At 43.8% G+C, this 26377-nt stretch overlaps 2 protein-coding genes across 2 annotated transcripts; both read right to left on the bottom strand.

The window, feature by feature from the left end:
- Window positions 1–17637: 17637 nt before the first annotated feature.
- LOC308153782 (histone H2A-like) lies at window positions 17638–18024 on the bottom strand (the record flags this gene model as incomplete). Its single annotated transcript, XM_080526974.1, has 1 exon — window positions 17638–18024. One exon carries the CDS (start codon window positions 18022–18024, stop codon window positions 17638–17640), a length of 387 nt encoding a protein of 128 aa, XP_080383100.1.
- Window positions 18025–18775: 751 nt separating this feature from the next.
- Window positions 18776–24091, bottom strand: LOC308153771 (uncharacterized protein; the record flags this gene model as incomplete). Its single annotated transcript, XM_080526963.1, has 3 exons — window positions 18776–19174; window positions 21421–21608; window positions 24031–24091. The coding sequence occupies 3 exons, from the start codon at window positions 24089–24091 to the stop codon at window positions 18776–18778; spliced, it is 648 nt and encodes a 215-aa protein (XP_080383089.1).
- Window positions 24092–26377: the final 2286 nt, after the last annotated feature.

Here is a 26377-nt window from a genome sequence, read left to right as displayed (position 1 = left end):
ACCTGTTCATAAACTATTTTTTCCATAAGTTTCGAGATGGAATTAAGAATAGAAACAGGAATCTTCATACACTCTGTGAATTAGTCTTTACTTTCTGATGAGTCAACAGCACTAGCCCCATCCAGTGCAACATGTAGATAGCATATATTTAGAATATGTAAAATGCAAACACCAGAAATGCAAGAAAGTTTATGAGGTATACCAAATGGAATTAATAACAAGTGTTACAACCCTTCTGTCTAGAGTAAAATAAGGGCCTAACAGGGTAGAGTGCAGAATGTACAGGTGTGTTGCAACACAAATGCCAAAAAAAAGTGTACAAGGGATCAAATCAATTCAAGTTTTATTTGTATCTCACCATTATATGGTCGAAAATTTGAGCAAAGAACAGAAAAGGAAGCTGAAAGACCATAGAGACAATGTTGAAAGAGCACTTGCGATAAAGTGCAAACAGCAATGATGTCTTGATTGAAGCGCATTGAGTCGCATCTTGTGAGATGCGCTATAGCTGCTTCTCACTGTTGAGACAAAATGTTATAAAGAAGTGATTAATAAATAATTTAAGAAACTCACATTCATCAGTGGTTGCAAACTGTCATGGAAATTGTATTAGCACTCTCCTCATGTTTCCAGCTTACCTCAAGTCATACTGTGGTCCACATGTATACATTTCCATGGCTTTCTCATTGGAAACACAGTTTACAGCTGCAATGGCGTGGACTGTTGCCTGTGTCATGAAGTGATTAAAGCCACAAGTTTACCAGTTATAGTAAAATGTAGATGATTTACACTAATGTCACCATTGGAGGGGCTACACATTCAATGAAATGTACATGGCTGATAACTCCATAGGAAAGTGATATGAGAGGTCTGCACACATGAATGTTCCTTAATACCTTTTATTGCACAGCTTTTTATTTGCAAATGCACAAACAGAATGTTGGTCAGGTCTAAGTGGTGGTCAGTCATTGTTACATACATTTACAAATTTTTTGATGGTTTTAAGGAACAATCAAGTGTGCCATATCACTTGGTGGCATTACCATAACTCACCATTATCATGAAGACACCACAGTCATTGCCACTGGTCTGCCTCGGAAGCCCCTGTACGAAGAAAAGTTACAGTTAGAGAATAGTAGGTAATTATGACTATAGCTATAATATGATAGTAACATTCAAACAATACCTCCAAATCCAGACCAGTCTTCTCTGTCCAGGATCCCGCAACAATTTTCTCAGCAACACCCCTGGGCAACCAAGAATAAAACTAAGTCAAACAAAGAAGTACACACCTCCTACAGGAGAGAAAAAAGGAACAACATTCGTACCACTGCTGCTTCAGAACCACTTCACACCATGCAAGTCGGTCGATCATGCTTATTTGCAAAAGTTCAATGAGGAGGATTTCTCTGTGTCTCTCTTTCGTTGTGTTGGAAATGTGTCATCATAGGCAGGTCAGGAGACCGCCAGGCAGGTCAGGGGAACGTGACTGCCAGAGCAAAAAATATTTGGGGCAACCTTAATAGTGTTCTGTACGCTTCAGAGGGGAATCCCCTTGGAGTTTTGAAATACTGCGAATCTAGAAAGAAAATGTATTTCTGGTGTGGCCTCATTACCTACAGGGAATAACGCATTCTGGACAATAAGCAAAAAGGACACTTTGGGGGTAATACAATAGACACAAACTCACAAGCAAATGGCATATGAAGGTTAAAGCTGAGAAATGCTCAACTACATTGTATGTCTTTATAATCTACTACTGTGGATGTCATATGTCGCATATAAAGTTATGCTCTGTATGTATATATATATATATATATATATGGGTATAGTACACTTAAGGCCTTTGCACACCAATGCGTGCGTTTACGCCTGCGTATTTTTAATCCGTCATCCGAAAAAAAACGTTACGCACAGAGACCTTGCACACCGGTCCGTTGCGGAGTCCATTGCGTTTTTTTACGTTGCGAACTTTCAGGGTCTGTTGACACGCCTACTCTCCTCTCCTCTCCTAACCCTTTCGCACGTTCTCTCCAACGGAGGTACCGGTCTAGCCCATCCTCACACTCTGCCTGCCTCTTCACCCGTTTGGCACCCTGGCTACCTGGAGGGGCTATATTTAGAGGAGAGGTAGGGTCACACTCAAAGAAGAACTTTTCATTTTTTTTTTCTTTGTCTGTCTTACATGTAACGATGAATTGAGAATCAAGGACCCCAATTGAAATAAGCCAGTGGCTTTCTTGGGTTTTTATCCTGTTAGTTGACCTTGTATGTAATATGTACTGTCATGTACGTACTTCTGCAAATATTCTAATAAAGTTTTCAATCAATCAAAAAAAAACACATCTGAAAGTTCTCAGTACTTGATTTAATCCATAGTTTTGCATGCACAGAGGAGGAAGCACATGCATGCAAAACGATGTATTAAACCAAATGCATATCCTCTAAATATAACTAATTTTGAGTTATACACACCAGTGGTAGGTGCAAATGATAAAAAAATAAAAATCTAACTTGTTATACCTGAAGAGGCTGATCTGGTCGGCTCTGTCTCCTTCCTATCTACCATTCCCGATTCCAGTCTGCTCTCCAATACTCTGCCATATTCTTTCTCTATATTCTGAATCTTTGTAATCACGGCTCTTTTTTTCATAAAGAGCTTTGTGCTCTGACACAAGTAGTTAGCTTCTCGGAGGCCATCATTTTCTCTTATGTTATCACTTTACTTTACCTCAGAGATGTGTGTCTCTCACTATTTACCTCAGAGATGTCTCTCACTGTTTACCTCAGTGTACATTCGTACGGTGGCCAGAGTTGGCCAGAGTAAAAAAAAAAACTACTCTCAAAACGCTTTTGACGGACGCGAAAACGCAGAAAATCGAACATGTTGCGTTTTTTTTTTTGACGGACGAATAATTACGGATTGGTGTGCAAGCGTGGTTGACACAACATGAGTTCTAATGAATTTTTTTAACGGACGTAAAAAACGCGCGTAAAAAACGCGTTGGTGTGCAAGGGCCTTTACACACAGGACAAAGTGGCCTGGAACCCACAGTGGAAGGATAAGGGCATCCTTCTGATCAGCATGTTCCTGTTCAAAACCATGTACTGCATTTATCATTTTTATCCAACACTTAACTGGGGTGTGCATGATTATGAATTACATGATAATTTGATGAAGTCCTTTCTCATACATGTAGTGTTTTTTTTGGCTTAGTGTTAGGAAACCATTTAATTTACCTTGATGAAATCAAGTAAAAAAAAAAAAAAAGGTATTTAGGACCAACACAGCTAATGTGCTGATGTCCCATGAAGGGCATGCCAATTGTAATGCTGGATACAATGTTGTCTACATAGCTGTTTATCTTATTCAAATACCGGCTCAATCATTTGACTTACTGGGAAATGGCTCATGGGATCACAGTTGTAGGGCTGGACCCACGTTGCGGTTACATGAAGGTCAGCAATGAAAACCTCCTTTCCCTGTAGAATTCAAGTGCATCTAAAATTAGTCAATGCTAGAAAATGGTACGTAAAACATATGGCTGAGTTCCAGCTATCTATTAAAATCACAACAAGGCATATATAAGCCACAACATTACCTTTTCATCCAGGCACTTTGATAGTGGGTGAATATTCAGAAGAGGGCGGCGGGCCGAGATGCTTTCCCCATTCAGTAATTAATGATAGATTTGCTCAAGTAGACAATTAAGATATAAGTTTATTCCATACAGCGCTGGGTGTCCTCTCAATCACGGCAGGCACAGGAGACACACACCGAATGACACTTTGCAGTGGCCCTTTTATCCTAGATTTCCGCTGACACCGGAAACAGCTGTACCTTGCCAATCACCAGTCACCAGTCATACATGTTGTTTACATACTAAAGTTAGATGCAGTTTTGCCTCTGTTTCATACCATAACGGGTTGTTCGTTCCGGTCAACAGTTACCTGACTCTCAGTCAGCTGACCGACCGCTCCTAAATATACTGACAACAGTTCCCATATAAGTCTCCATCCTGTGTCCATGCTGTTCTACCCTGCTGACCACTGGTAACCTATACTGGTCCCCACTAGCCGTGGTCTCTATATTTGGCTCAGGTCCAGTTACAGAGAAAAGCATGTTGACTAAGAGTGGTCAGTTTATGTCCTGAGAGTGGACACACTTAAAGTATGCTTAAGGTCAAACAATGAGTATTGCAATATTTGATAGGCACACAACATTTGCATATAGTCACACAAAAACGCATCATATCAGCTCACTCTTTTTTTTCTCCTCTAATGGACAGTAACTTTAATTATTTCTCTTTCTTTCCCCATGGCTGAGATCTTGCATTCCTCCCCCGGAATCGTCATTAAATGACTTTTCCCATAGACAAATATAAGTCCTCAGTCATGTGGCCTGACAAAGTGAACAAACATCTCATTCCACAATTGACTTGGCATGAGTAAAAGGTCACTTTGTGGTTAAACTACTCTGATTAATAATCACCTTCTTTGGATAAAAACCTTTGTTGTTTAAAGGAGAAAATATCCAAATAGGTTTCTCATTACTATGTCTAACTACTCATTACAAATGAAGTAGGTATCATTTCCATCATTAAGTCAAATCAAATGTTTTTCCATAGTTTGTTACATAATTATACATTTTTAACAAATAGGGATATCGTCAATCAGTTTCTTTAGGTGTCTTGGTTCTTTGATATCCTAGGTCGATCTTCAACAGAGGGACCATCATGCTTTTCCGGTCGCAATGAGGCACTATCTGAGATGATGGAACATTCTTCCATTGTTGTCTGCTTTCGCCTTGTTGTCCTCTTGTATTGTTGCTGTGTTATTGAGAGACTCACAGTAGACATTATTTCATTCACCATCATGATGCTTGCTCAAATGTTTTAACAGTGTTATTGAAACTCTGAATCCTCACCCCCTACTTTTCTCTCCCCTATTGTTCTATGTCCCCATTGTCTGATCTTAAAGGTTTAATCCTGTTATGGTGAATACGTACAACAATCTTCAACAAACTGGCAAACTCCTGCACCTGAGTCTAGTGCGCTATTTGGTTTAACTCCCTGGATGTCACGACGCATGCGAACAAGATTAGTGTCAGAGTCTTCAGTTAAAGTAATGTCTGTTTCGTTAGTTAACACCCAGAGCGTATACATAACCGATAAAATTGTGGCTATCCATCTTATCCACAACGAGGCCTGGATCACACGGTTTCTCTCGGCACGCATCGTCTGTCCGGTATCTCTTGTCCTAGTTTCAATCTTAATACACAACAACATCAAGAATAATTGTTAATAGCAGAGATAGTCATCATTATGGTACTGGAATCAGTAATCGTTTGTCATAATACATGTCCGTATTCCCGTTTGCTTGGGTCTCATCGTCAGAGTCGAGAGTGGGTTGGGCTCCCTGTGGTCCCCCCCCCTCTAGTGAGTTCTGCACTTGCCTGCTGAGACATTTTTAGATACAGGGATTGCACAATCGTTAAGTACAGGTAGACAGACATTTAGTTTCTCTCAAAAGGGTTAACTCGTCCTTCATCAATGCTCCTAGAGGAAACAAAAGGATTTGTCATTTGAGGTTCATGCCATGGGTATCAAACTAGGACGTGTGTTGTGAAAAACCGTGAACCGTCCCTTTAATATCCAAATCAGTCTTCAATACTTAGTTTATTCACTGTCAATGTGCAATCTGAGTCAATTCCAATAAGCATACTTTTAATGAGGTAGATAGGTTCTATTCTACCCGTATGTTAAAAAATTCTGATCACAATTATAACTGATGGCTTGAATACTTCCCCGTTGGTCTATGTACACTATAAGCTTATTTTGCATTAAGGTTTAAATTTGCTGTGAACATTTAAATGTTCTATCCCTCTCTTATAATCAATATTTCCCAGTCAATCACCCGTTGGTTTTAGTAGATTTATCAGAGACACTCTTGAGTCAGTGTGAATGGTTTTCTATCATAAATGTTGCATTAATGTGTAATGCTCGTGCATTCAGCTGTTGGCCGATCAACACTGTTGATTGTGTGAAGTACTGTCATATTCGTATGTGTAATTGCTTTATCAAAGTCTGTAGTCTGTCATGTCATTATCATGTTTCCGCTTCCAAACAGAAAAACAACATTTTCATTTACAGTTACACAGAGAATTATCATTTGTGGTTTCCACTTTCTCTCATCTGGTTCAATCGTTCACTGTCATTTCAGCCCCCACTTCTGTTAGATTGGCCCTCAGCAACGCCCCCGTTTTAGTCCGTCGCTCAGTTTCTCTGCATTTTCTTGGTTCTGTCAGGAGATAGAATTGGCAAGAGTTGTCCGTTTGGGATTATCGTCCAATCAAAATGTCACATATTCCTCTTTGCTTGTGTGAACATCAACTAGTCATCAATGCATGGTCTATGTCTCTGTTTACTAAGTAAATTCAAATGTTACGTTTACTGAGTCAATGCAGAATTGTATGATAATTACAATAAGAGACAACTACATTTACATGTATATGAGAAACACTTCTATGTGTTATCTGCAAGAATGCATCTGTGTGTCTGTTTCACAGAGGCTGCGTCTTGTTTGCCAGGGCAGTTCTATTAATAGTGTAGGTTCAGAGTGTCGTCTCTGGTGCAGCTTTGTGGAGTAGTCTCTTACCACTCGTCTCTTACCACTTTTTGCTGTTAGTGCTAAGCTATTTCGCTTGTCCTGAAAAATACAATAGTTATTCATTTCACTCTTTATCATTTGTTTACAATATGTTAATCAATACAAGGATTATTATTACTTAACTCAATGATTTCCCTATAACTCTATCACTCTACATGCTTCACGTAAGACTTCATTACCCATAATGCTTAGTATTCATTCCATCCGTCTAGGTCCGTGTATTGCGCAAGCTCCAAGGCTTGTGATTGGTGTCGCTTATTAAACAATCCCAAAGCGTCTAATTCCCTTATTCGTTTTTCAATCAATGCTGGTGTCATTGAGAAAATGTCTGGTGTCGATAATTTGAAGTTTTTTTCATCGTCTCCAATACCATCTAGAATCATGTTTGTAAAGAATGCGTTAGGTTTGTCCTCTAATTCCAAATTCGCCTTTTCTCTCCAGGTATTTTGGACTCTGATTACAAAGTCAGACATTGTTTCATTAGTTCGTTTCTCACAATTTGCCGTCCTAGAAGTTTGATTACCCATGTTTGATTAATTACAATGCACACAATGTTAGTAAAAAGGAATTCTTTTATCTAAATTGTCTCGTTAGAGCTTTATAGTTACACAATTCGTGTTTACTTGTTATATTTTAATTCAGTCTGTTGTATTGCGTTTCATCAAGGTCATTTAAATCCACGTCACACCTATTCTCACTCTCTCCATAATCCAATCTTGTCACTCCAATCTGTTAGCTTTAACATTAACACCATTACCATTTCTGTTCAAATTCATGTCGTCCTACAACTGTCTTTTTACCGCTGACCTATATCTTTCATTATCCTGTTTCTCTACAGAATGTACCCACATTGCTTGACCTCTTATAAACACTTTCTTTAAATCATACTTCAATTACATACCATAACCACTTGCGTGTCAATACCTTATTCATTTAACCCTCTTAATCAACATTCTACTTCTGCACAGTTTCAAATCCTGTGCTAACCCACTACCATATATATATATAACCACAATACTGTATTTCTGTTCCTTACAGATAAACACAATACTTTATTTCTGTACCTTACAGATAAACACAATACCTTAGACTCAAGCGTGATCTGCAGTTCACCTTATTTCCTGTCCCATACCTCAATATGTCTGTACATTATAAACATATGCCTTACAGATAGACATAAATAAAAACCCACGGAATGCCCAATTCCGTTTAATCAATTCTTCTATGAATTAATCAATATCCAGTGTCAGTATATCTCCTCCAGAGTGACACCTAGCAGCTCTGTCCTTTTATAACGTATTATCCTATATGTGAATCAATGACCTTCATGTACACAGCAATACTCAAGCTTTAATTTTTTGTCCAATTTAGTCATTAGTCCCCCCTTCATCAAATTCATCCCCTTTCCTTCATTTAAGGAAAAAAATACAGGTTTTTTGTACAGCTGGGAAGATAGTCAATATGCTTAGATATTTCCTACCTTTTGAAGCTGATCCTGTTCGAAGACGCCAATTGATAGTGGGTGAATATTCAGAAGAGGGCGGCGGGCCGAGATGCTTTCCCCATTCAGTAATTAATGATAGATTTGCTCAAGTAGACAATTAAGATATAAGTTTATTCCATACAGCGCTGGGTGTCCTCTCAATCACGGCAGGCACAGGAGACACACACCGAATGACACTTTGCAGTGGCCCTTTTATCCTAGATTTCCGCTGACACCGGAAACAGCTGTACCTTGCCAATCACCAGTCACCAGTCATACATGTTGTTTACATACTAAAGTTAGATGCAGTTTTGCCTCTGTTTCATACCATAACGGGTTGTTCGTTCCGGTCAACAGTTACCTGACTCTCAGTCAGCTGACCGACCGCTCCTAAATATACTGACAACAGTTCCCATATAAGTCTCCATCCTGTGTCCATGCTGTTCTACCCTGCTGACCACTGGTAACCTATACTGGTCCCCACTAGCCGTGGTCTCTATATTTGGCTCAGGTCCAGTTACAGAGAAAAGCATGTTGACTAAGAGTGGTCAGTTTATGTCCTGAGAGTGGACACACTTAAAGTATGCTTAAGGTCAAACAATGAGTATTGCAATATTTGATAGGCACACAACATTTGCATATAGTCACACAAAAACGCATCATATCACACTTCAACAATCAACTATCCTTAGTATAAACATTTCTTGCATAAATGATTTGCAAAAAACATACCTTCATAGTAGCCATTTGGTTAATCAGCCTGAGGCAAGCGTTTCCTGCCTGGTGATGTAGTTTACAGATAGTGTTAGACAATGAATTCATGACAATTTCTTTTCAAAACATACCTTCACCACTAACATGGATAGTTGTAACATACAAATGAGTCGATGTCCTTTCGAAGTCCAGGTCATATCCTGTTAACCCATGTCATATCCTGTTAACCCATGTCATATCCTGTTAACCAAATATGGTCCATCAAGCTTCCGGGTGATAGATTTGATGTCCGCAGCTGGACCCTTCTCCCTTCCGGAGCTGTGTTCTGGAACTCCGCCCACTTAGCTCGGGTGAGTTCCTTCTAGACCAGTGGTTCTCAACCTTTTTTGGGCCAGCGCCCCCCTGTCCATTATCCAGGTCTCTTATCGCCCCCCATAAAAAAGTAGGCTTATTTTCTCCCCTGAATATTAATGTTGACTAATATTCTGTGTTATATCATTTAAAAAGCATGTCACTGAATGCCAAATAATAAATTGGATTTAACTGGGCAGTTGGAATATCATTATCATTAGTCATCAGAGAGCAGAAAAGCCATGTGAATGTGAATACAAATGATGTTTATGAGTGTTAAACAAACTCAGACAAGAGAATACAAACAGAATACAGACAGACGCTACGGAACAGCAGCAATTGCACACGTCTGGTGCAGAACAAACAGTAGGCTACAAAACTGTACTGTTTGGCTAATCCATGGGAGGGTAGTTCATTTGGAGGTTATTTTATTTGTTTGATTTATGATTGGTTAAAAGTATGTATGCGGAGAGTGATTGGTTTAGATAGAAATGGGGGCGGGCTTAATGAGTGTGATCTGGGTGACAGGGGAAACGGAAGGTTAGTTGTAGAGAGAGATGGGAGTTGTTGAGTTAAGCTCTGAATGATTGTGTTTTGTTAAATCTTTTCTGTTAGTTCGTTCACTGTTTGGTTGTTATATGTACTAATGTATCGATGTGTTTTGTCAGTTTTACAATCTGTTTAATTAAGGAAGAAGGAAAACCAAATCGAATTGTGTCAAGTCTCATCATTTCACCCGTACTGCCGGAGTAAGCAAAAGATTCACCCATTCAGCTAACTAGAGGGAGAGCTGAACAATTGTAAAACACCCGCTGACGACCGCAGGAGGACGGACCGTCAGTTAGCTAAGAAAAACAAGCACGGTTGGACGCAACAGGAGCTCCGGGAGGGACAAGGATCCATTCACCGGAGATAAGAGCAAGCTAAAGTCTGGTCAGGTTAGTGACGCAGCCTCCAGCCGGCAACGGAGCCGCGGCGCCCGCAACTGTAGCTAACTAGCCACTTGCTAGCCAGCGTAGCATTAGCCAACTAAGCTAGCGTTAGCCCTGTTGTCGCAATAGCGCAGCAGGCACGCGGTAGAGCTTATAGCACTCAAAGCTACAGCTAGCTAGGCAGGCAAGGAGAGAAATAATCCACGGCTAGCTTCAACTGGTTAACCCAACTGCAAGAATCCACAGCCAGCTAGGCTAACCTACAAGACCCACCAAGAAAGGAATTGCGAGCTAATAGCAGCTACCCAGAGAGCTACCCACACCCAGCACTCTTCTCTGTGACTCTATTGACTGTTTGCATTAAAATAGGTTTGTGTGTACCTGGGTATTAAGTCGTCGGGGGGAGGAAAATCCTCTCCCACTTTATTATTTTATTTTTAGCAGTATCCCTGGGATGACCCCACGGTGAACCTGGTTCCGCTGCCGAAGACTAGTTAAGGAAGTGCAGGGACCAGCGAAAATCAGCTCAGGGAGTCAGAGAGGGCTGAAGATATAAGATAGAAAGACGAAACAGGTACACACAAGTTATTTCTGAGTCACAGGCAGAATGGAAGCACTAAAGATCGAAAGGGAAAAGTTGGCAGTCACTTTTGAGAGAGGATATCGCCATATCATCAGGTCAGTGGCATTGATGGGCGAAGATGACATGAAACGCGAGTGGATAGCGCTCCTGTCAAACGCGAAAGACCTAAACTCTGCAGACGACAATTATGAGGAAGGTTTGCAGGCCAAAGCAAGTCAGGAAACTGAGACAGGTAACAGTCAGCTTCTTCAAGACATCACCAATGCCGCTGAGGAGAGAGCTCAGAAGGTTGAACAGGTCGGTCACGTCTTAAAGGCCAACATGTGGACAAGGTTCGCGGGAATCGAGCTTTCATCCACAATTAGACGAGCAGAACGGAGTCACGAAGGCGCGAAGAGGATCAGTCTAGAAGAGGCAACCCACGACGTTTGTAAAGAACGAAGCACACTCACAGAGAACCTCATCATCAAAGCGCGAAGTCTGCTATCAAGCTGGGGGGAGTGGATCCCTGTAGTTGAGGCGTGCAACACGAGAAAGTCACTAGAGGAGCTGGAGGACAAAAGGGATGAACTTTGGGAAAAGTATGTGACTGAATTTGGAAGAATTGAGAAGGAGAATACTAACAAAATGGCCGACAAGGCCGCCGCAGCAAAGCAAATGGCCACCGACGCTCTCGCCGAAGATGAGAGGAAAAGGGCCGACGCTCTCGCCGAAGATGAGAGGAAAAGGGCCGACGCTCTCGCCGAAGATGAGAGGAAAAGGGCCGACGCTCTCACCGAAGATGAGAGGAAAAGGGCCGACGTTCTCGCCGAAGATGAGAGGAAAAGGGCCGACGCTCTTGCCGAAGATGAGAGGAAAAGGGCCGACGCTCTCGCCGAAGATGAGAGGAAAAGGGCCGACGCTCTCGCCGAAGATGAGAGGAAAAGGGCCGACGTTCTCGCCGAAGAAGAGGCCAAAGATCGAGCGACAAATAGAGAAAATAAAGAAGCTATTGCCAAGCTGGAAAGGAAAGCCGCTGAGGCAAGACTGAAGTCAGCTGATAGCGTGGCCGAGTTTGAGAAGGAGACAGCAAAAGTGAAATTGGAGGCCGAAGAAGAGATCGCTGAGGCAAGGCAGAAGGCGGCCGTGATTGAATTGAAGGCAGCAGAAATAGCCGCTCAAGAGCGCGCCAAACTACTGGAGGCTCAGCGGATTGGTTAAAAGTATGCATGCGGAGAGTGATTGGTTTAGATAGAAATGGGGGCGGGCTTAATGAGTGTGATCTGGGTGACAGGGGAAACGGAAGGTTAGTTGTAGAGAGAGATGGGAGTTGGTGAGTTGAGCTCTGAATGATTGTGTTTTGTTAAATCTTTTCTGTTAGTTCGTTCACTGTTTGGTTGTTATATGTACTAATGTATCGATGTGTTTTGTCAGTTTTACAATCTGTTTAATTAAGGAAGAAGGAAAACCAAATCGAATTGTGTCAAGTCTCATCATTTCACCCGTACTGCCGGAGTAAGCAGAAGATTCACCCATTCAGCTAACTAGAGGGAGAGCTGAACATGTACATTACAACTAACATTGTTCGTTTTTTAAGTGTGCTGGTGTGACATTTCGCCAAATTGCACGGGGGGGGGGGGGATTAGTGTGAGCCCTGCGCTTGGTGGTTCTCCGCCAGTTTCTTCACTGCGGGTTGCAGAGAAGTTAGTTTCAGTCGCAGTGCACCTGAGGCCGTCAAGTTCAAGCGATTGCGGTACTTGGACTGCATGTGGAGGACCTGGCTGAATCCCTGCTCCACCAGGTATGTGGTTGGGAAAGCCAGAAGAAGCAGCCTCACTTTCTCCCACAGAGCCCGGGTAACGCTGAGAGTAGTTGACCCACATGTTGCCCCAGCCAGAGGTGCGGAAAATAGCCTGGGCCTCATCGTCACTCTGGATGTCGATGAGATGCTCCTAGATTGCTGGCTCGCATTCCGCCACGTCCGCCTGAATGGGAACATCAAGGTCCAAAAGATCCCTGAAGTGGATCTTCAAGTCAGCATTCACCATCCTCAGGTGGTAAATGAGGAGGCGCTCATCGGTAAGAGCCTCAGACACCTGCAATGAGCATAACCAGGAAATTGTTATCTGTGGAGAATGTTATCTGATTTTGAACTGGTTATTTTATTGCTAATTAGTTAACTAATTGATGTTTCTTAAAGTTTATACTCATAATACATAAGAACACAGAACATAAGTTATTTATACTAACCAGGAACACAAATATAGTTTTGCATAGAGTAGCCTACATTTATTACATGTATTATTTATTATTATCATAATTTAGTAGCCTAGGCTAGATTACCTTGGTCAACAGCGGGAAATGAGCAAACTGCCTCCTGCCTATGCTCTGCCTGTATAGATCCAGCCTGGAGGTGAGACTCTGGATGACCGCCTTGCTCTGGACCAGAGTAACTCCTTTTCCTTGGAGCTTCAGTGTGACTTCATTCATTTTTCCAAAGAAGTCTGCGAGGTACATGATGTCGCAGCGGATGGATGACACCTGTTCCCCAAGAGCTGCATCCACCTCCAGGAACTCCACGATGCTGTCAAACAGCTCACAAAAGCGAGCAAGGCAGTTTCCTTTTGAGAGCCAGCGGACCTCAGTGTGGAGAAGAAGACGCTCAAAGGTCTCGTCATTTTCCTGACACAGCTGTCTGAACAATCTGGTATTCAGGGCGTGGGCTTTTATTTTGTTTATTGCCTTGACTGTAACATTGAGAGACTCATGGAGAGGTGGACTTTTAGATTTGGCCACAAGGTTGTGGCGGTGCAAGACACAGTGGACCGAAACCCAAGAAGGCGGCCGCAAAGAAGCCCGCCGCTGCCAAGAAGTCTCCGAAAAAGGCAAAGAAGCCCGCTGCTGCGGCCAAGAAGTCTCCCAAGAAGGCAAAGAAGCCCGCGGCAGTCACCAAGAAGGCCACCAAGAGCCCCAAGAAGGCCACACCGGTCAAGAAGGCTCCGGCTAAGAGCCCCAAAAAGGCCGTCAAGGCAGCCAAGCCCAAGGTAGCCAAACCCAAAACGGTGAAGCCCAAGGCAAAGAAGGCAGCCCCAAAGAAGAAGTAAACATTCAAAGTGTTCTTTCCGACACCATTTGTACCACAAAAAGGCTCTTTTAAGAGCCACCCACATTTTCGTAACCACGAAGAGGTTCCTCCGGGACGCCTGCCGCTGCGATTTCCTAGCAGCGGAGGACAAACACGACTTCTGCCACGTCTGCCTCGGCCCCGAACATGCCGAGGCGGCGTTGGTCGCCTCCCCCAGCTGCCTCCCCTTCCACCTCCTTTCCGTCGCAGAAAGGCGAAAGGGGATGGCCTGGTTCAAGGAGAGCGTTCCCCTGGCGGGCGCTATCTCGGGGATGCTATCCGACTCGAATAGCTCTGCCGATGATGCGTCCGGACAGGCCCCAGAGCGGCGTTCTGGGCAGGCACCTCCCCAAGTAGGGATGGTCCCGCCCGCTCAGCCGGCCCTGACATCACGCCGCCCTCACCCAGCTGAGTGGTCGGTGCCGGTGTCAGAATCAGAAAGCTCTGATGAGCTCGGTGCGCAGGCGGCGGCGGCGGCGAATAACATCGCTGTATTTAACGCCGCCATTGCGAAAATCACCACAGACCGACCCAACGGTCTGTCTGCAGCGGAGGCGGAGTTTCTGAGCAAGCTCAGTGCCGCGACGATGTACCTGGTCCACCTCTTCTTCTTCCGCCGTGGTGACGACTAGGCCGTCAACGGCTGCGAAACTGAGTTTTCGGCGTGATGCGGCACTGGCTCCACCTCTACCGACGGAGCCATGCCCCACTCGGCATCCCCAGCCCCCGCCGCTGACCACTGGGAGGGCCCGCTACGGCCCCCCATGGCAGCGTGACCCGGCTTCACTGGCGGAGGGGTCGGTAATGACCCCACCACCGGTTTCCTCTTCATGGCTGCTACCTCATAAAGAGGCAAAGGAAGGAAAATCCCCACCTTACTTTTTCAGTAAAGGTGATTTTCCCATGTTATCTACCAGCGCGGAGACCCGCCTGCCTTGTCAGGGCGTGGTCCATTTGCTACCGGGAGACTGGCCCAGCTTACCAGCGTGTGGCCAGCTCTCTGCCTAGCGGACTAACCCCTATCACGACACAAAGGGGGTTAAACACCCCTGTCTGTAGCCGTATGGAGGGACCGTTATTTACATCAAAAACTCCTCCATGTCTATCAAGACCTGGCCCAGCTCATGAGCGTGCGTCCGTTTTTTGGGTTATCAGGCATAATAAACCTACGTCGATAAAGGGCATTGTTACTCAAAACAAACACTCTTTACAGACGGCAAACCATCCCTAAGGAGGATTTTCCATGGTATCTACCAGAGCGGAGACCCACCTGCCTTGTCAGAGTGTGGTCGACTCGCTACCGGTTAGAAACAAACCGGAGACTGGCCCAGCTTACCGGCGTGTGGCCAGCTCTCTGCCTAACGGACTTACCCCTATCACGACACGTAGCGGGTTAAACACCCCTGTATGTAGCCGTATAGAGGGACCTTTATTTACATCAAAAACCCCTCCATGTCTATCAAGACCTGGCCCAGCTCATGAGCGTGCGGCCGGTTCTTTGATTATCAGGCATAATAAACCTGCGTCAATAAAGAGCATTGTTACACATAACAAACACTCTTTACAGACGGCAGCCCATCCCTTTCGAAATGACCCCACCTTGTGCTGTGCCACCTCCTCGGTGGGCAGCGGCGGCTGGGGTCATACAGAAATTCAAGTTTTTTCTGTCGACTGCACCACAACAGACGGCCCAGCCGCTGTCGTTGCGTTATACAGAATGGCTAGAAGGGGCAGGTATTCTGTCGGGCTGGCTGGACAGGACATTGAGGAGGGGATATGCACTACAGTTCATTCAGCCTCCTCCGCCCTTCAGGGGCGTGAGAGGGACTGTTTTGTCCTGCCCGATAAAAACACGTGCGCTCCAGGAGGAGATTACGAATCTCCTAACAAGGAGCGCAGTGACAATGGTTCCGAGGGACCAGTGGGACATGGGGTGGTACTCCCCATATTTCCTTGTCCCAAAGAAATCGGGAGGCATGAGACCCATACTAGATTTAAGGGTCCTCAACGAGAGAGTGGCGAACAGGACATGTTCCGTTAGATCAACAACCCTACGTGCTCACGTAAGGGTTAGGTCAGTGATATTCTTCCTCAATCCTTTCTCATTCTGTCCTCAGTTTTTGCTGATGACTGATGTTGTGGGAAGGGCACTTGGATTACCCTGGTCATGGGGATTCTATTCAAGTGCTGTCAGGATGAATACGGATGTGCCTGGGGAGGGGACCCTCCTCCAGGACATGTTCTGTTAGATCAACAACCCAACGTAAGGGTTGGGTAAGTGATATTTCTTCCTCATCCTTTTCTCATTCTGTCCTCAGTTTGCTGATGACTGATGTAGTGGGGATGGCACTTGGATTACCCTGGTTGGGGATGCTATTCAAGTGCTGTCAGGATGATTACGGATGTGCCTGGGGAGGGGACCCTCCTCCAGGACATGTTCCGTTAGATCTACAACCCTGCGTGCTCACGTAAGGGCTAGATCAGTGGAGCAGACTCGGTGTGGGTTGGGCCAACTTTTTAAGGTTGTCTTGAACCAACATCAGTGGTCAGCTCCGGGTGCCGCTGAGATTGTTTTCGGATTAATAGTCTCAGTGGGGGTACATTTGGCCTCGCTCGCTCCGCCTAAACCAATAGGAGCAGAGCTCCCCTATGGGGCGGAGCTCCACGATATAGAACGATAGTTATGGAGATAGACTCCAGTTCTATGAGTGGAGCGGAGCCCCATAGGGCTGCTGGCCTACTTCGACTCGTTCAAACCCGGCTGTTTTGTATGTTTGGGAGAATGATGGAGCGAAGTACGCCCCTTTATATAGCACCCCAGGCGGGCGCAGGCATTGAAAAATTCAGTCATTGGCTACTTTAGGTAGCGGGTAAACCAATAGGAGCAGAGCTCCCCTATGGGGCTCCGCTCCACTCATAGAACTGGAGTCTATCTCCATAACTATCGTATCATCGGCAGAGTTATCTGAGTCGGATAGCATCTCCGAGATAGCGCCCGTCAGGGGAACGCTCTCCTTGAACCAGGCCACCCTCCTACTCCTGTCCTCGACGGAAAGGAGAGAGCAGGGGAGGCAGCTGGGGGAGGCGACCAACGCCGCCTCGGCATGTTCGGGGCCGAGGCAGACGTGGCAGTAGTCGTGTCCGTCCTCCGCTGCTAGGGAGCGGCAGCGGCAGGAGTCCCGGAAAAACTTCTTTATCGGCGGCGGACGATCCATCTCGAAGGGAAAGGCTGGCGGGTCCTCCAGTCTAGTAGTCGTCCTTCTCAGTCTTCAGATTCAACCCGTGCTGAACTTTTTGGGAGAATGAGGGAGCGAAGTACGCCCCTTTATATAGCACCCCAGGCGGGCGCAGGCATTGAAAAATTCAGTCATTGGCTACTTTAGGTAGCGGGTAAACCAATAGGAGCAGAGCTCCCCTATGGGGCGGAGCTCCACGATATAGAACCACTGTTGTGATACCACTTTCTTAAGGACAACGACCCCAGCTATAGCTTTTACGCTATTCTCAGATGCATTTGTTGTGTTTATGCTTATAGCCAGCATTCATCATGAAGGGAACATTGGTTGGCAACACCACGTGGCCAAATCAAAAGTGTTGTGGGTGCGTTCTCTCAGCCTCACGAAGGTATGTGACTGTTTAACTTAGTGATTGCAGGCTTCAACATGAGGCACACTAGGGTACTCATAGCGGACAAACACCGTTTAGAGATGAAAATACAAATTGCACTTTTTGAGAGACAAGTGGTTGGCTCTTAAAAGAGCCTTTGGGGTTAAGAAGTGGGGTGAAAGCCGGAGTAGAACTTTTACTTGGCTTTGGCGGGCTTCTCTGTTTTCTTGGGGAGCAGCACTGCCTGGATGTTGGGCAGCACACCGCCCTGAGCGATGGTCACACCGCCTAGCAGTTTGTTCAGCTCCTCGTCGTTACGGACGGCCAACTGCAGATGACGGGGGATGATACGAGACTTCTTGTTGTCGCGGGCGGCGTTGCCGGCCAACTCCAGGATCTCAGCAGTCAGGTACTCGAGCACGGCGGCCAGGTAGACCGGTGCGCCAGCGCCCACACGATGGGCATAGTTGCCTTTGCGCAGGAGCCTGTGCACACGGCCCACTGGGAACTGGAGTCCAGCTCGGGAAGAACAGGTCTTTGCCTTTGCTCTGGCCTTGCCTCCGGTTTTACCTCTTCCTGACATCTTGAAACTTAAAGCGGGTTCTGTACTAGTTAAAGAAAAAGTGTATACTAGTTGCTCGCTTGGGGTGGTGTTCTAATAGCTCAGCCTGACCAGCGTTCATTGGCCACCGGGCCGATGACACCTCATCCAATCAGCAACCCGGATACGCGCGCCTCTTCCCGCCGCCCAGCGATTGGCCGCTGTTTCACTCGGCCTTTGTGAGTTTCCCTCGCGCGCCAGAAATCAAAGTTCAAATCAAACCAATAATTTGCTAATAATATACTAAATAGCGAAACAATACTCCTTATTGGCATTACAGCGAAAAGTGAAGTGCATTAGGCTCTCACAGCTCTCTCCATACGCAATGTAGTAGGCTACTACTAGAGCGAAAAGTTGACCATTTCTATCCAAATAACGTTATATAAAGCAAACTACCGTATGTCGATATTGAAAGGTATTTTGTGGATTCTAGCATAGAACCCCCCCCCTCCTCGCTCACGAAGAGACAGAGTGAGACAATATATATCGTTTGTTAAAACATGTTTGTGTAAAGTATTACACTTTCATTAAGGCCATTTCAATATTTAATATAGCTATTATTCTCGTGTGCATAGGTCAGTGATTGAGACTGGTGTAAATCGGACCTTCTTATTTGAGAAAGTTCCGTTATGTCGACATGGATGAAAATGCACTTTTTATGGAAAGGTGGGTGGCTCTTAAAAGAACCTTTTTTTGTGGTACAAGTGTCAACATGAACACTGTCAACACAAGTTTACTTCTTTGGGGCTGCCTTCTTTGCCTTGGCTGCTTTGGGCTTCGCTACCTTGACGGCCTTTTTGGGGCTCTTGGTCGGTGCTTTCTTGACAGGTGCGGGCTTCTTAACCTTCTTGGGGCTCTTGGCAACCTTCTTAGCGGCGACGGGCTTCTTTGCGACTGCCTTCTTGGGAGACTTCTTAGCGGCGACAGGCTTCTTTGCAACGGCCTTTTTGCGAGACTTCTTAGCGGCGGCGGGCTTCTTTGCTACTACCTTCTTGGGTTTTGCGACGGCGGCTTTCTTCACCGTTTTCTTGACCGCCTCCTTGTTAATCTTGAAAGAGCCGGAGGCACCGGTGCCCTTGGTCTGGACCAGAGTGCCTTTAGTGACGAGGGCTTTCCCTGTGCTATTTGTGTCCTAAACTGCTTAAAAATGTATACGATTGCGACCAATACTCGTTGTCCTGGTAGCCAGGTTGTTTGGCTGGGAGTTACAAGGTTGAAGGTTCCCCAATGTGGTGCTGGGCGTTTTAAATGTGAGCTCTTTCGGGGGGCGTAAAACACAATCGCCTGGATGGGGCTGGGAGCTTGTCCGTGGGTGGTGATGGTGATGGTGGTGGTGACTCTCTTCATTATCTTTACAATTTCCTTCCAAGGTGGTAGAATGAGTGATTCGGCAAACATTCGCTTTAGTCGCCATTAGGGATGTAACGATACACTCAACTCACAATTCGATACGATTCACCCCAGTGAGCAATAGACGTCTTTTCAACCTCGCGTCTACAATATAAACCAATATAGACCAGCTATATTACGGCTATATTTTCTACTTATCTTAAATGCATGAAAACCGTTATTAAACCCCTCTAAACTTTCAGAATACGTCCCAGACGTCATGTAGTATGAGATTCCATGTAGTCTAGCATAGTTATTCATGCGGAAGTGGTGGTTTAAATTGCGTCTATACGTCGCTGTCCTTTAACCCAGATAAATGCTGTCTGTGTCTAAACCTGTTTTAGTCTAGCAGCACTTTGAGTTTAAATTAACACCCTAAACGCCTGTAGATTGTCAAAATATGTACCAGACCGTCATTTAGTCTGAGATTCCATGTAGTCTAGCATAGTTATTCATGCGGAAGTGGTGGTTTAAATTGCGTCTATACGTCGCTGTCCTTTAACCCAGATAAATGCTGTCTGTCTCTAAACCTGTTTTAGTCTAGCAGCACTTTGAGTTTAAATTAATACCCTAAACGCCTGTAGATTGTCAAAATATGTACCAGACCGTCATTTAGTCTGAGATTCCATGTAGTCTAGCATAGTTATTCATGCGGAAGTGGTGGTTTAAATTGCGTCTATACCAGGCACGTGCCGTGAGCTTTTAGATTGGGTAAGCATAAAATATAGAAATACACGTAATTACACATACACGCTATCAGTGAACGCAGTTTCAAGGAAATGCAATTTTGATGCCCTAGAACCCGCTAATAAACGGTAGTGTCACTTTGTGATCAGATTACCAAAAACCAAAAAAACAGTTGCCAGTTTCGACTATATCAGGGGTGCTCATTGTTCAATCTTTTTTGAACCAAGATATTTTCAAGTAGCCAGCCTGCTAAAGATCGCCACCAGCCTCGCGAATCATATAAATCATATAAACCAGCAAAGTAAATTTAAAAATGATATCTTACCTTTACTTGAAAACGAGGTCCATTCGCCTCTCCTTGCGAAGGAACACCTCTGTCACTTTAGTGTAGAAGTCACTCGCCTGTTGCAGTTTTGAAAGTCTCTCTTTTTCAATTGAGATCAGGGCCAGTGATGAAAGGCGTCCTTGTCCAGTGCGATTTCGAGTGAGGGTCTTCACTCTCTTCAAAGTTGAAAATGACCTCTCAACAGATGCCGTTGTTGCTGGTATGGTTAGGACTAGTTTAATCAAATGTGTTGCCTCTGGAACTGTGAGTTTTGTGCGCTTTGTCGATTTGTTGAAAAATGATGAAAGGCCTTCCACTGTTTTGAAAAATACCTGGCATTCTGGAATAGACCTCGCCGATTGCGATAATACGAGATTCAATTTATGAGCATAACAGTGCGTAAAAATAGCCTCTGGGATCTTTTCTCTAATCTTGGCCTGAACCCCATTTAAACTAGACGCCATAACGGCTGCTCCGTCGTATGTTTGGGCAACTAATTTTCCAAAGCAGTTACATTTATCCAAAGCGCTCAAAACATAATCAGCGACAGCCCCGGCAGTTCTATCATTACTTACATCATCGAAACCTAAAAAGGCTTCTTTCACCTCTTGATTGAGCACGTAGCGCAGAATGACTGAGATCTGGGCTCTGTTGGTTACATCAGTCGATTCATCGACCTCGACAGCAACAAATGGGGCTTCAGAAATCTCATTTTTGATGTTGTCGATGATAACGTCTCCGATTGCCTCAATCAGATCATTCTGGATCTTATTTGAAAGACCAGAGAAAACAGTGGATGATCTTAAATGGGTGGCTAAATTCGAATCATATTTGGCAATGAGATGTAGCAGTTCCACGTAGTTCCCACGGTTCAGAGATTCCTTGCCTTCCTCATTTCCCCGAAATGATACTTCTTGCTTAGCTAGGAAGCAGGTGGCATCTATTAATTTGTTTAGAATATCTCTATTCTCTTTTACCTTTTGGTTGTGAATTTCTGTGGCCAGTCTCGTCTGCTCATCCAGAGCTGAGTCGATGCGCGTCGTGGTGCCAAAGGTTTTCAGGGCTACTTGGCTTCTGATGTGTGTTGCCGTCTTCTCGTGTTTATTGAGCGTGTTGGTAAGATTGTTAAGGTCCTCGTAGCCTTTCTGAATCCACACACTATAACCTGTAGAAAACAGTGTACAGGAGTAGCAAAAGAGGCGATTGGTCTCTGCACAGCCACATAGCCATTTCTTCCACTCATACTAGACTTGTTGGAACCCCCTAGCGACTCTCCCTTTCTGGGTGTGCAGATCGTTGAGCGGTAGATTTGGCCGGCCTTTAGCCAGTAGTTCTGTTTTTGCAGTCCAGCCCAGTCTACAAAATCCCTTTAGGTCGCTGACACTGAAAGTAATGTCCATATTCGCAAGTTATCCTTTGTTTGAGCTAGCATAAACTATTCTGCCGGGAAGAGCAGAATAGTGTGAACTTGATGAACTTGTGACCTTGTGAACTTGAAAATGATAGCCAATCAGTAGCTCTTATCGGAATGAAAGAACTACTCTGATTGGCTGAAAGCATGCTTACCCTGGTCACGTTACACAGCGGGCTGAGGCATCGGAAAAAAATAAAAAGGACATTTTCACGCATTCGAATGTACGCAAGGGAAAGCAAAGAGAGGAGTGCTTGCAGAGTAGGAAGTGCTTTACTCCTACAGGTGGCGCTAAAAATGCAACATCAAAATGAATGACTCCTGCTGCCCTGGGACCTAAAATACGACTCTTTTAATGAAAACAAACAAACGGTTACAAGCACTTTTATTTTAATATTTTCACGTTTTTTTTTTTCGTTTTTTTTTTTTTCGTTGGGTAAGCACTGCTTACCCTGCTTATATGGACGACACGTCCCTGGTCTATACGTCGCTGTCCTTTAACCCAGATAAATGCGGTCTGTGTCTAAACATATTTTCTACTTATCTCAAATGCATTAAAACCGTTATTAAACCCATTCTATTGTCCTTACGCTCTACTCTATGACTATGAGGCTGGGAAGACAAATCGGCAACACACTACATGAACTGAATTGAGATTATATAGAAAAATAGTCATAGTACCAGGTGTTGATGACTGCAGAGGAGAGTCTATCATTGTAGAGTCATCAGTGGCTTTTCAAACAAAGATCAAAGCACATGAACAACTTTAAACAGGAACAAGTAGCACAGAATGAGAGGAAAGACCAGTTATATTTTAAAAATACAAACGCATTGCTTACAGGCATATTCTTCTTTGTCCTTTTCTTTTAATTCAAAGAGGTCCATAGAAACTGATCGTTAAAAGGAAATATCGTTAAAATGTGCTTTCTTAAATACAAAAAACGTCACATAATAATCGCATTACGTTTTGCTACATGTAACCGGTTGGTTATTATTTCCAGTTTGCGGTTAATGTAATTTTGGTTAACAAATGCTTTCTTTCGCTACGATTGGAGACGGGTTACCACGTGACCATGGGACGTATTGAATTTCCCGGTTGGAACAGTGAAAAGTAGTATTTTTGGGATGTTTTGTACATTGGCACTACATTATTATTGTTAAAACACTATTCCACTAATACCATTATTATTATATAGTGGAATGCCTATAGAAACTATTGTTGTGGTTAAACCGTGACCTACATTGACGTGCCAGAGAATGAGTACCCTCCCTCGAAACCATCGCGGGTATCGCTTCTCGGCCTTTTGGCTAAGATCAAGTGTATCTGTTCTTATCAGTTTAATATCTGATACGTCCCCTACCCGGGGACGTTATATTAAATTGATTTTTGGAGCAGGGAGATGGAATAGGGGCTTGCTCCGTCCACACCACGCATCGACCTGGTATTGCAGTACCTCCAGGAACATATATATTTCAACGGCATTTCAAGGTCTAAATATACGCCAAATTGGAAATTGAAACAACGTCTATGTTTAGACGTTGAAATGCCGTTGAAACATAGACAGGGAAACAACGTCTATGTTTCAACGGCATTTCAACGTCTAAACATAGACGTTGTTTCAATTTCCAATTTGGCGTATATTTAGCCTCGATTTCGCCTAGACGTCTACAGGCCATTTAGACGTTGTTTAGACGTCTAATCAACGTACAATTGCTCACTGGGACGGTACTGGGTTCACGATACGATTTTCTCATGATTCAATCCAGGCAAAAAATCTAAACTTTAGTTTAAAGTCCTAAAAAATACTTTTTTCATTCCACTTTATTACACATAACTTTATTTACATATGGACTTTAATGTTAATATTTTTTTGTCTGGATTGTTTGAGTTAATACCAAAGTCTGGTGCAAATTTCACTTGAATAGGCTCATTGGAAATACATTTAGTGGACAAAATGATGATGTGTTCAATACTTATTTCCCCCACTGTAGATGGGTTGTATGGTATCGTAATAAACATTGTGTTGCTCTCTTTGATGTCTTCAGGGACAGTGGAGACTCTTGCCCACAGAGTGCCGAGCGGAGGCTGGTTTGAGCTGGTCTCTTGTCCGCATTATTTTGCTGAGCTGCTGATCTACTTGTCTCTGGGTGTAGTTTCCGGAGGTCACTCTCTCACCTGGTGGCTCGTTGTCCTCTATGTGCTCTTCAACCAGGCGTTGGCTGCCCAGCTTTGTCATGAGTTTTACCGGAGCAAATTTGAGTCTTATCCACAACATCGTAAAGCATTCATTCCTCATTTATTATGACTCCTTTGTGTGAATGTTGTCTTTTGCACAACCTATGTTGGAATAAAATACACCCATATTCATGTAGAAAGGATTACTTTGAATTCATTGTTTCAACATCCTTTTTTTTATCCCCACAATCAAGGTTGGTGGAATTCGTACAACAATTGAGACAAGACAGACAACACACGCACACAAACAAACGAACCAGAGCAACATTAGAATTTTGAAAAACATTACGTGCTTGATTTCCTTGTCAGGCTCAATGAAAGCATTGAAATAGTCACAGAAAGGCTAGAGCTACATGCAAGGCAAGCTAGATCAAGCACACCTCATGTTTTTCTAATATTTGACATTTCAAATATGTCTTTTGCTCAGGTCTGAATAGAACATTATTATTCATGTTTGTGCTGTCTGCTACCATGTCATCAGGTTCCGTTTTTTATTCTTTGTTCTTCTTTATTTTTATATTTGAAGGGAAATTATTTCTGTTATGACAGGCCTATTTGGGATAGGGTTAGCGTGTGGGGTATGTTTACTTCTACGCTATTGTAGTGGAATACCTTTTATTTTATGCTTATATTATTCCATTCCTATATATTCCATTAATGATAGATAAGCCTATGTTCAAGTCAAGACTAAAAACCTTTAAATGACTAAATAATTTAATTATGATTATATAATGATTGGAGCACTTTGAGCTGCAACGTTTGCAGGAAAAGCTCTATACAAATAAAAAGTTATTATTATTATTATTATTATTATTTGTGGTTCCTACCAGAAAGACAACCTTGTTGTCAAGACAAATATCTTGCCTGCTTTAATCTAATTGGTCAAAAGAATGTGTCCGTCTCTCTGTTTTTTTTTGCCACATCCCCATCACCCAGATGATCTAAATGTGCAAATAATAAAAAGTGAAATAATAAAAATGTCCAATATATAAACGTTTGATGTATGTTTATTAGAAAAAGAAAACATCACATAAAGATGTAAAGTGCATTGAGTATTTACAAATCAAAATAACAATATCCCTTCAAAGACTGAAAAGCATAAATAGGCAATAATGAACAAAAGCGTGCGAAAATGAATTTACACAACATCAAAAATGATGGTGGTACATCTCTCTCTCTCTCTCTCTCTCTCTCTCTCTCTCTCTCTCTCTCTCTCTCTCTCTCTCTCTCTCTCTCTCTCTGTCTTTCTCTCACACAAACAGAAACACTTGGCCCCTAAACCCCCTCCCCACCCCTCTCTCTCCCTAGTCTTCCTGAGAGCAGATGCCCAGTTTACAGCCTTCACACAGGGATCTCTCATGAGGCTTCGTCCGCACTTCAGAGCCCACCTTCCCATCATCATCATCATAATCATCATCATCCTCCTCTCTGTAGCAGTTCTTACGGATCTTTTCAAAAAGTCTGAGTAGCACCTTCTCCACCTCGCTCTGGGAGAACCCCGGCCGTTCAAACGGGGCGTCCCGACAACGCCGGCAGGCCTGACCGCACGGACGCATCAGCACCGTGCCCCGCCCGGTAGTCTCCTGCAGTCGGTACCTGAACAGCACCACCACCCGTGCTGACGGCCAGGTGTTACAGCAACAACCACACTTGAACCTGGGGGCCGGGCGAGAGAGATAGGCGGTGGGCCGAAGCTGTCTATCTGCTTTCGTTTGTGAAATGATCGATCTACAACTACAGACTAGTTGATTTTTTCATATAAGCTAAATAGTTTTTTTTGGAACATGTTTCCGTCAGTTGGTAGACGTTGGTCGATCAACGTTTTATGAAAAGTAAACTTACGATCCATAAGTTAATAAGGAGAATGATTGGGGCTACTATGCCGCTAACCAATCAAAACCCGTTAAAGCGTCACCTGACTTGACGTCTGCCAATGATATTCCTTCAAAATACGGAACTAGGAAGTAAACAACGTATTATCTGGAAAGACGAGAAGACTGAGTTGTTTCGGATAACTTTACTGTCAAGTAATGTTTCAGGTAAGATTTGCACGTCATACTAATTCATATCACATATTAATGAACAAGTCCATGTCATGTTGTGTCAATACAAACATGTTCTAATATGCTATTTTAGTGAAAAATCCAACCAAACGTCACCCGCGATTGTGAAGCTAATGAATTAACAAGCTATCTAACTTTAAAGGGTACAATAGCTAAGTTACCAATGTCAACTATGTCTATTCTCAATCATTTCAGTAATAATTGTGCCAAATTGGGACCAGTAA

This window comes from Nansenia antarctica (genome assembly GCF_963989245.1).
Source record: "Nansenia antarctica genome assembly, chromosome: 1".
NCBI classification, from domain to species: domain Eukaryota; kingdom Metazoa; phylum Chordata; class Actinopteri; order Argentiniformes; family Microstomatidae; genus Nansenia; species Nansenia antarctica.
The sequence above is the reverse complement of the archived record's forward strand: the minus strand, read 5'-3'. Positions and strand labels throughout refer to the sequence as shown.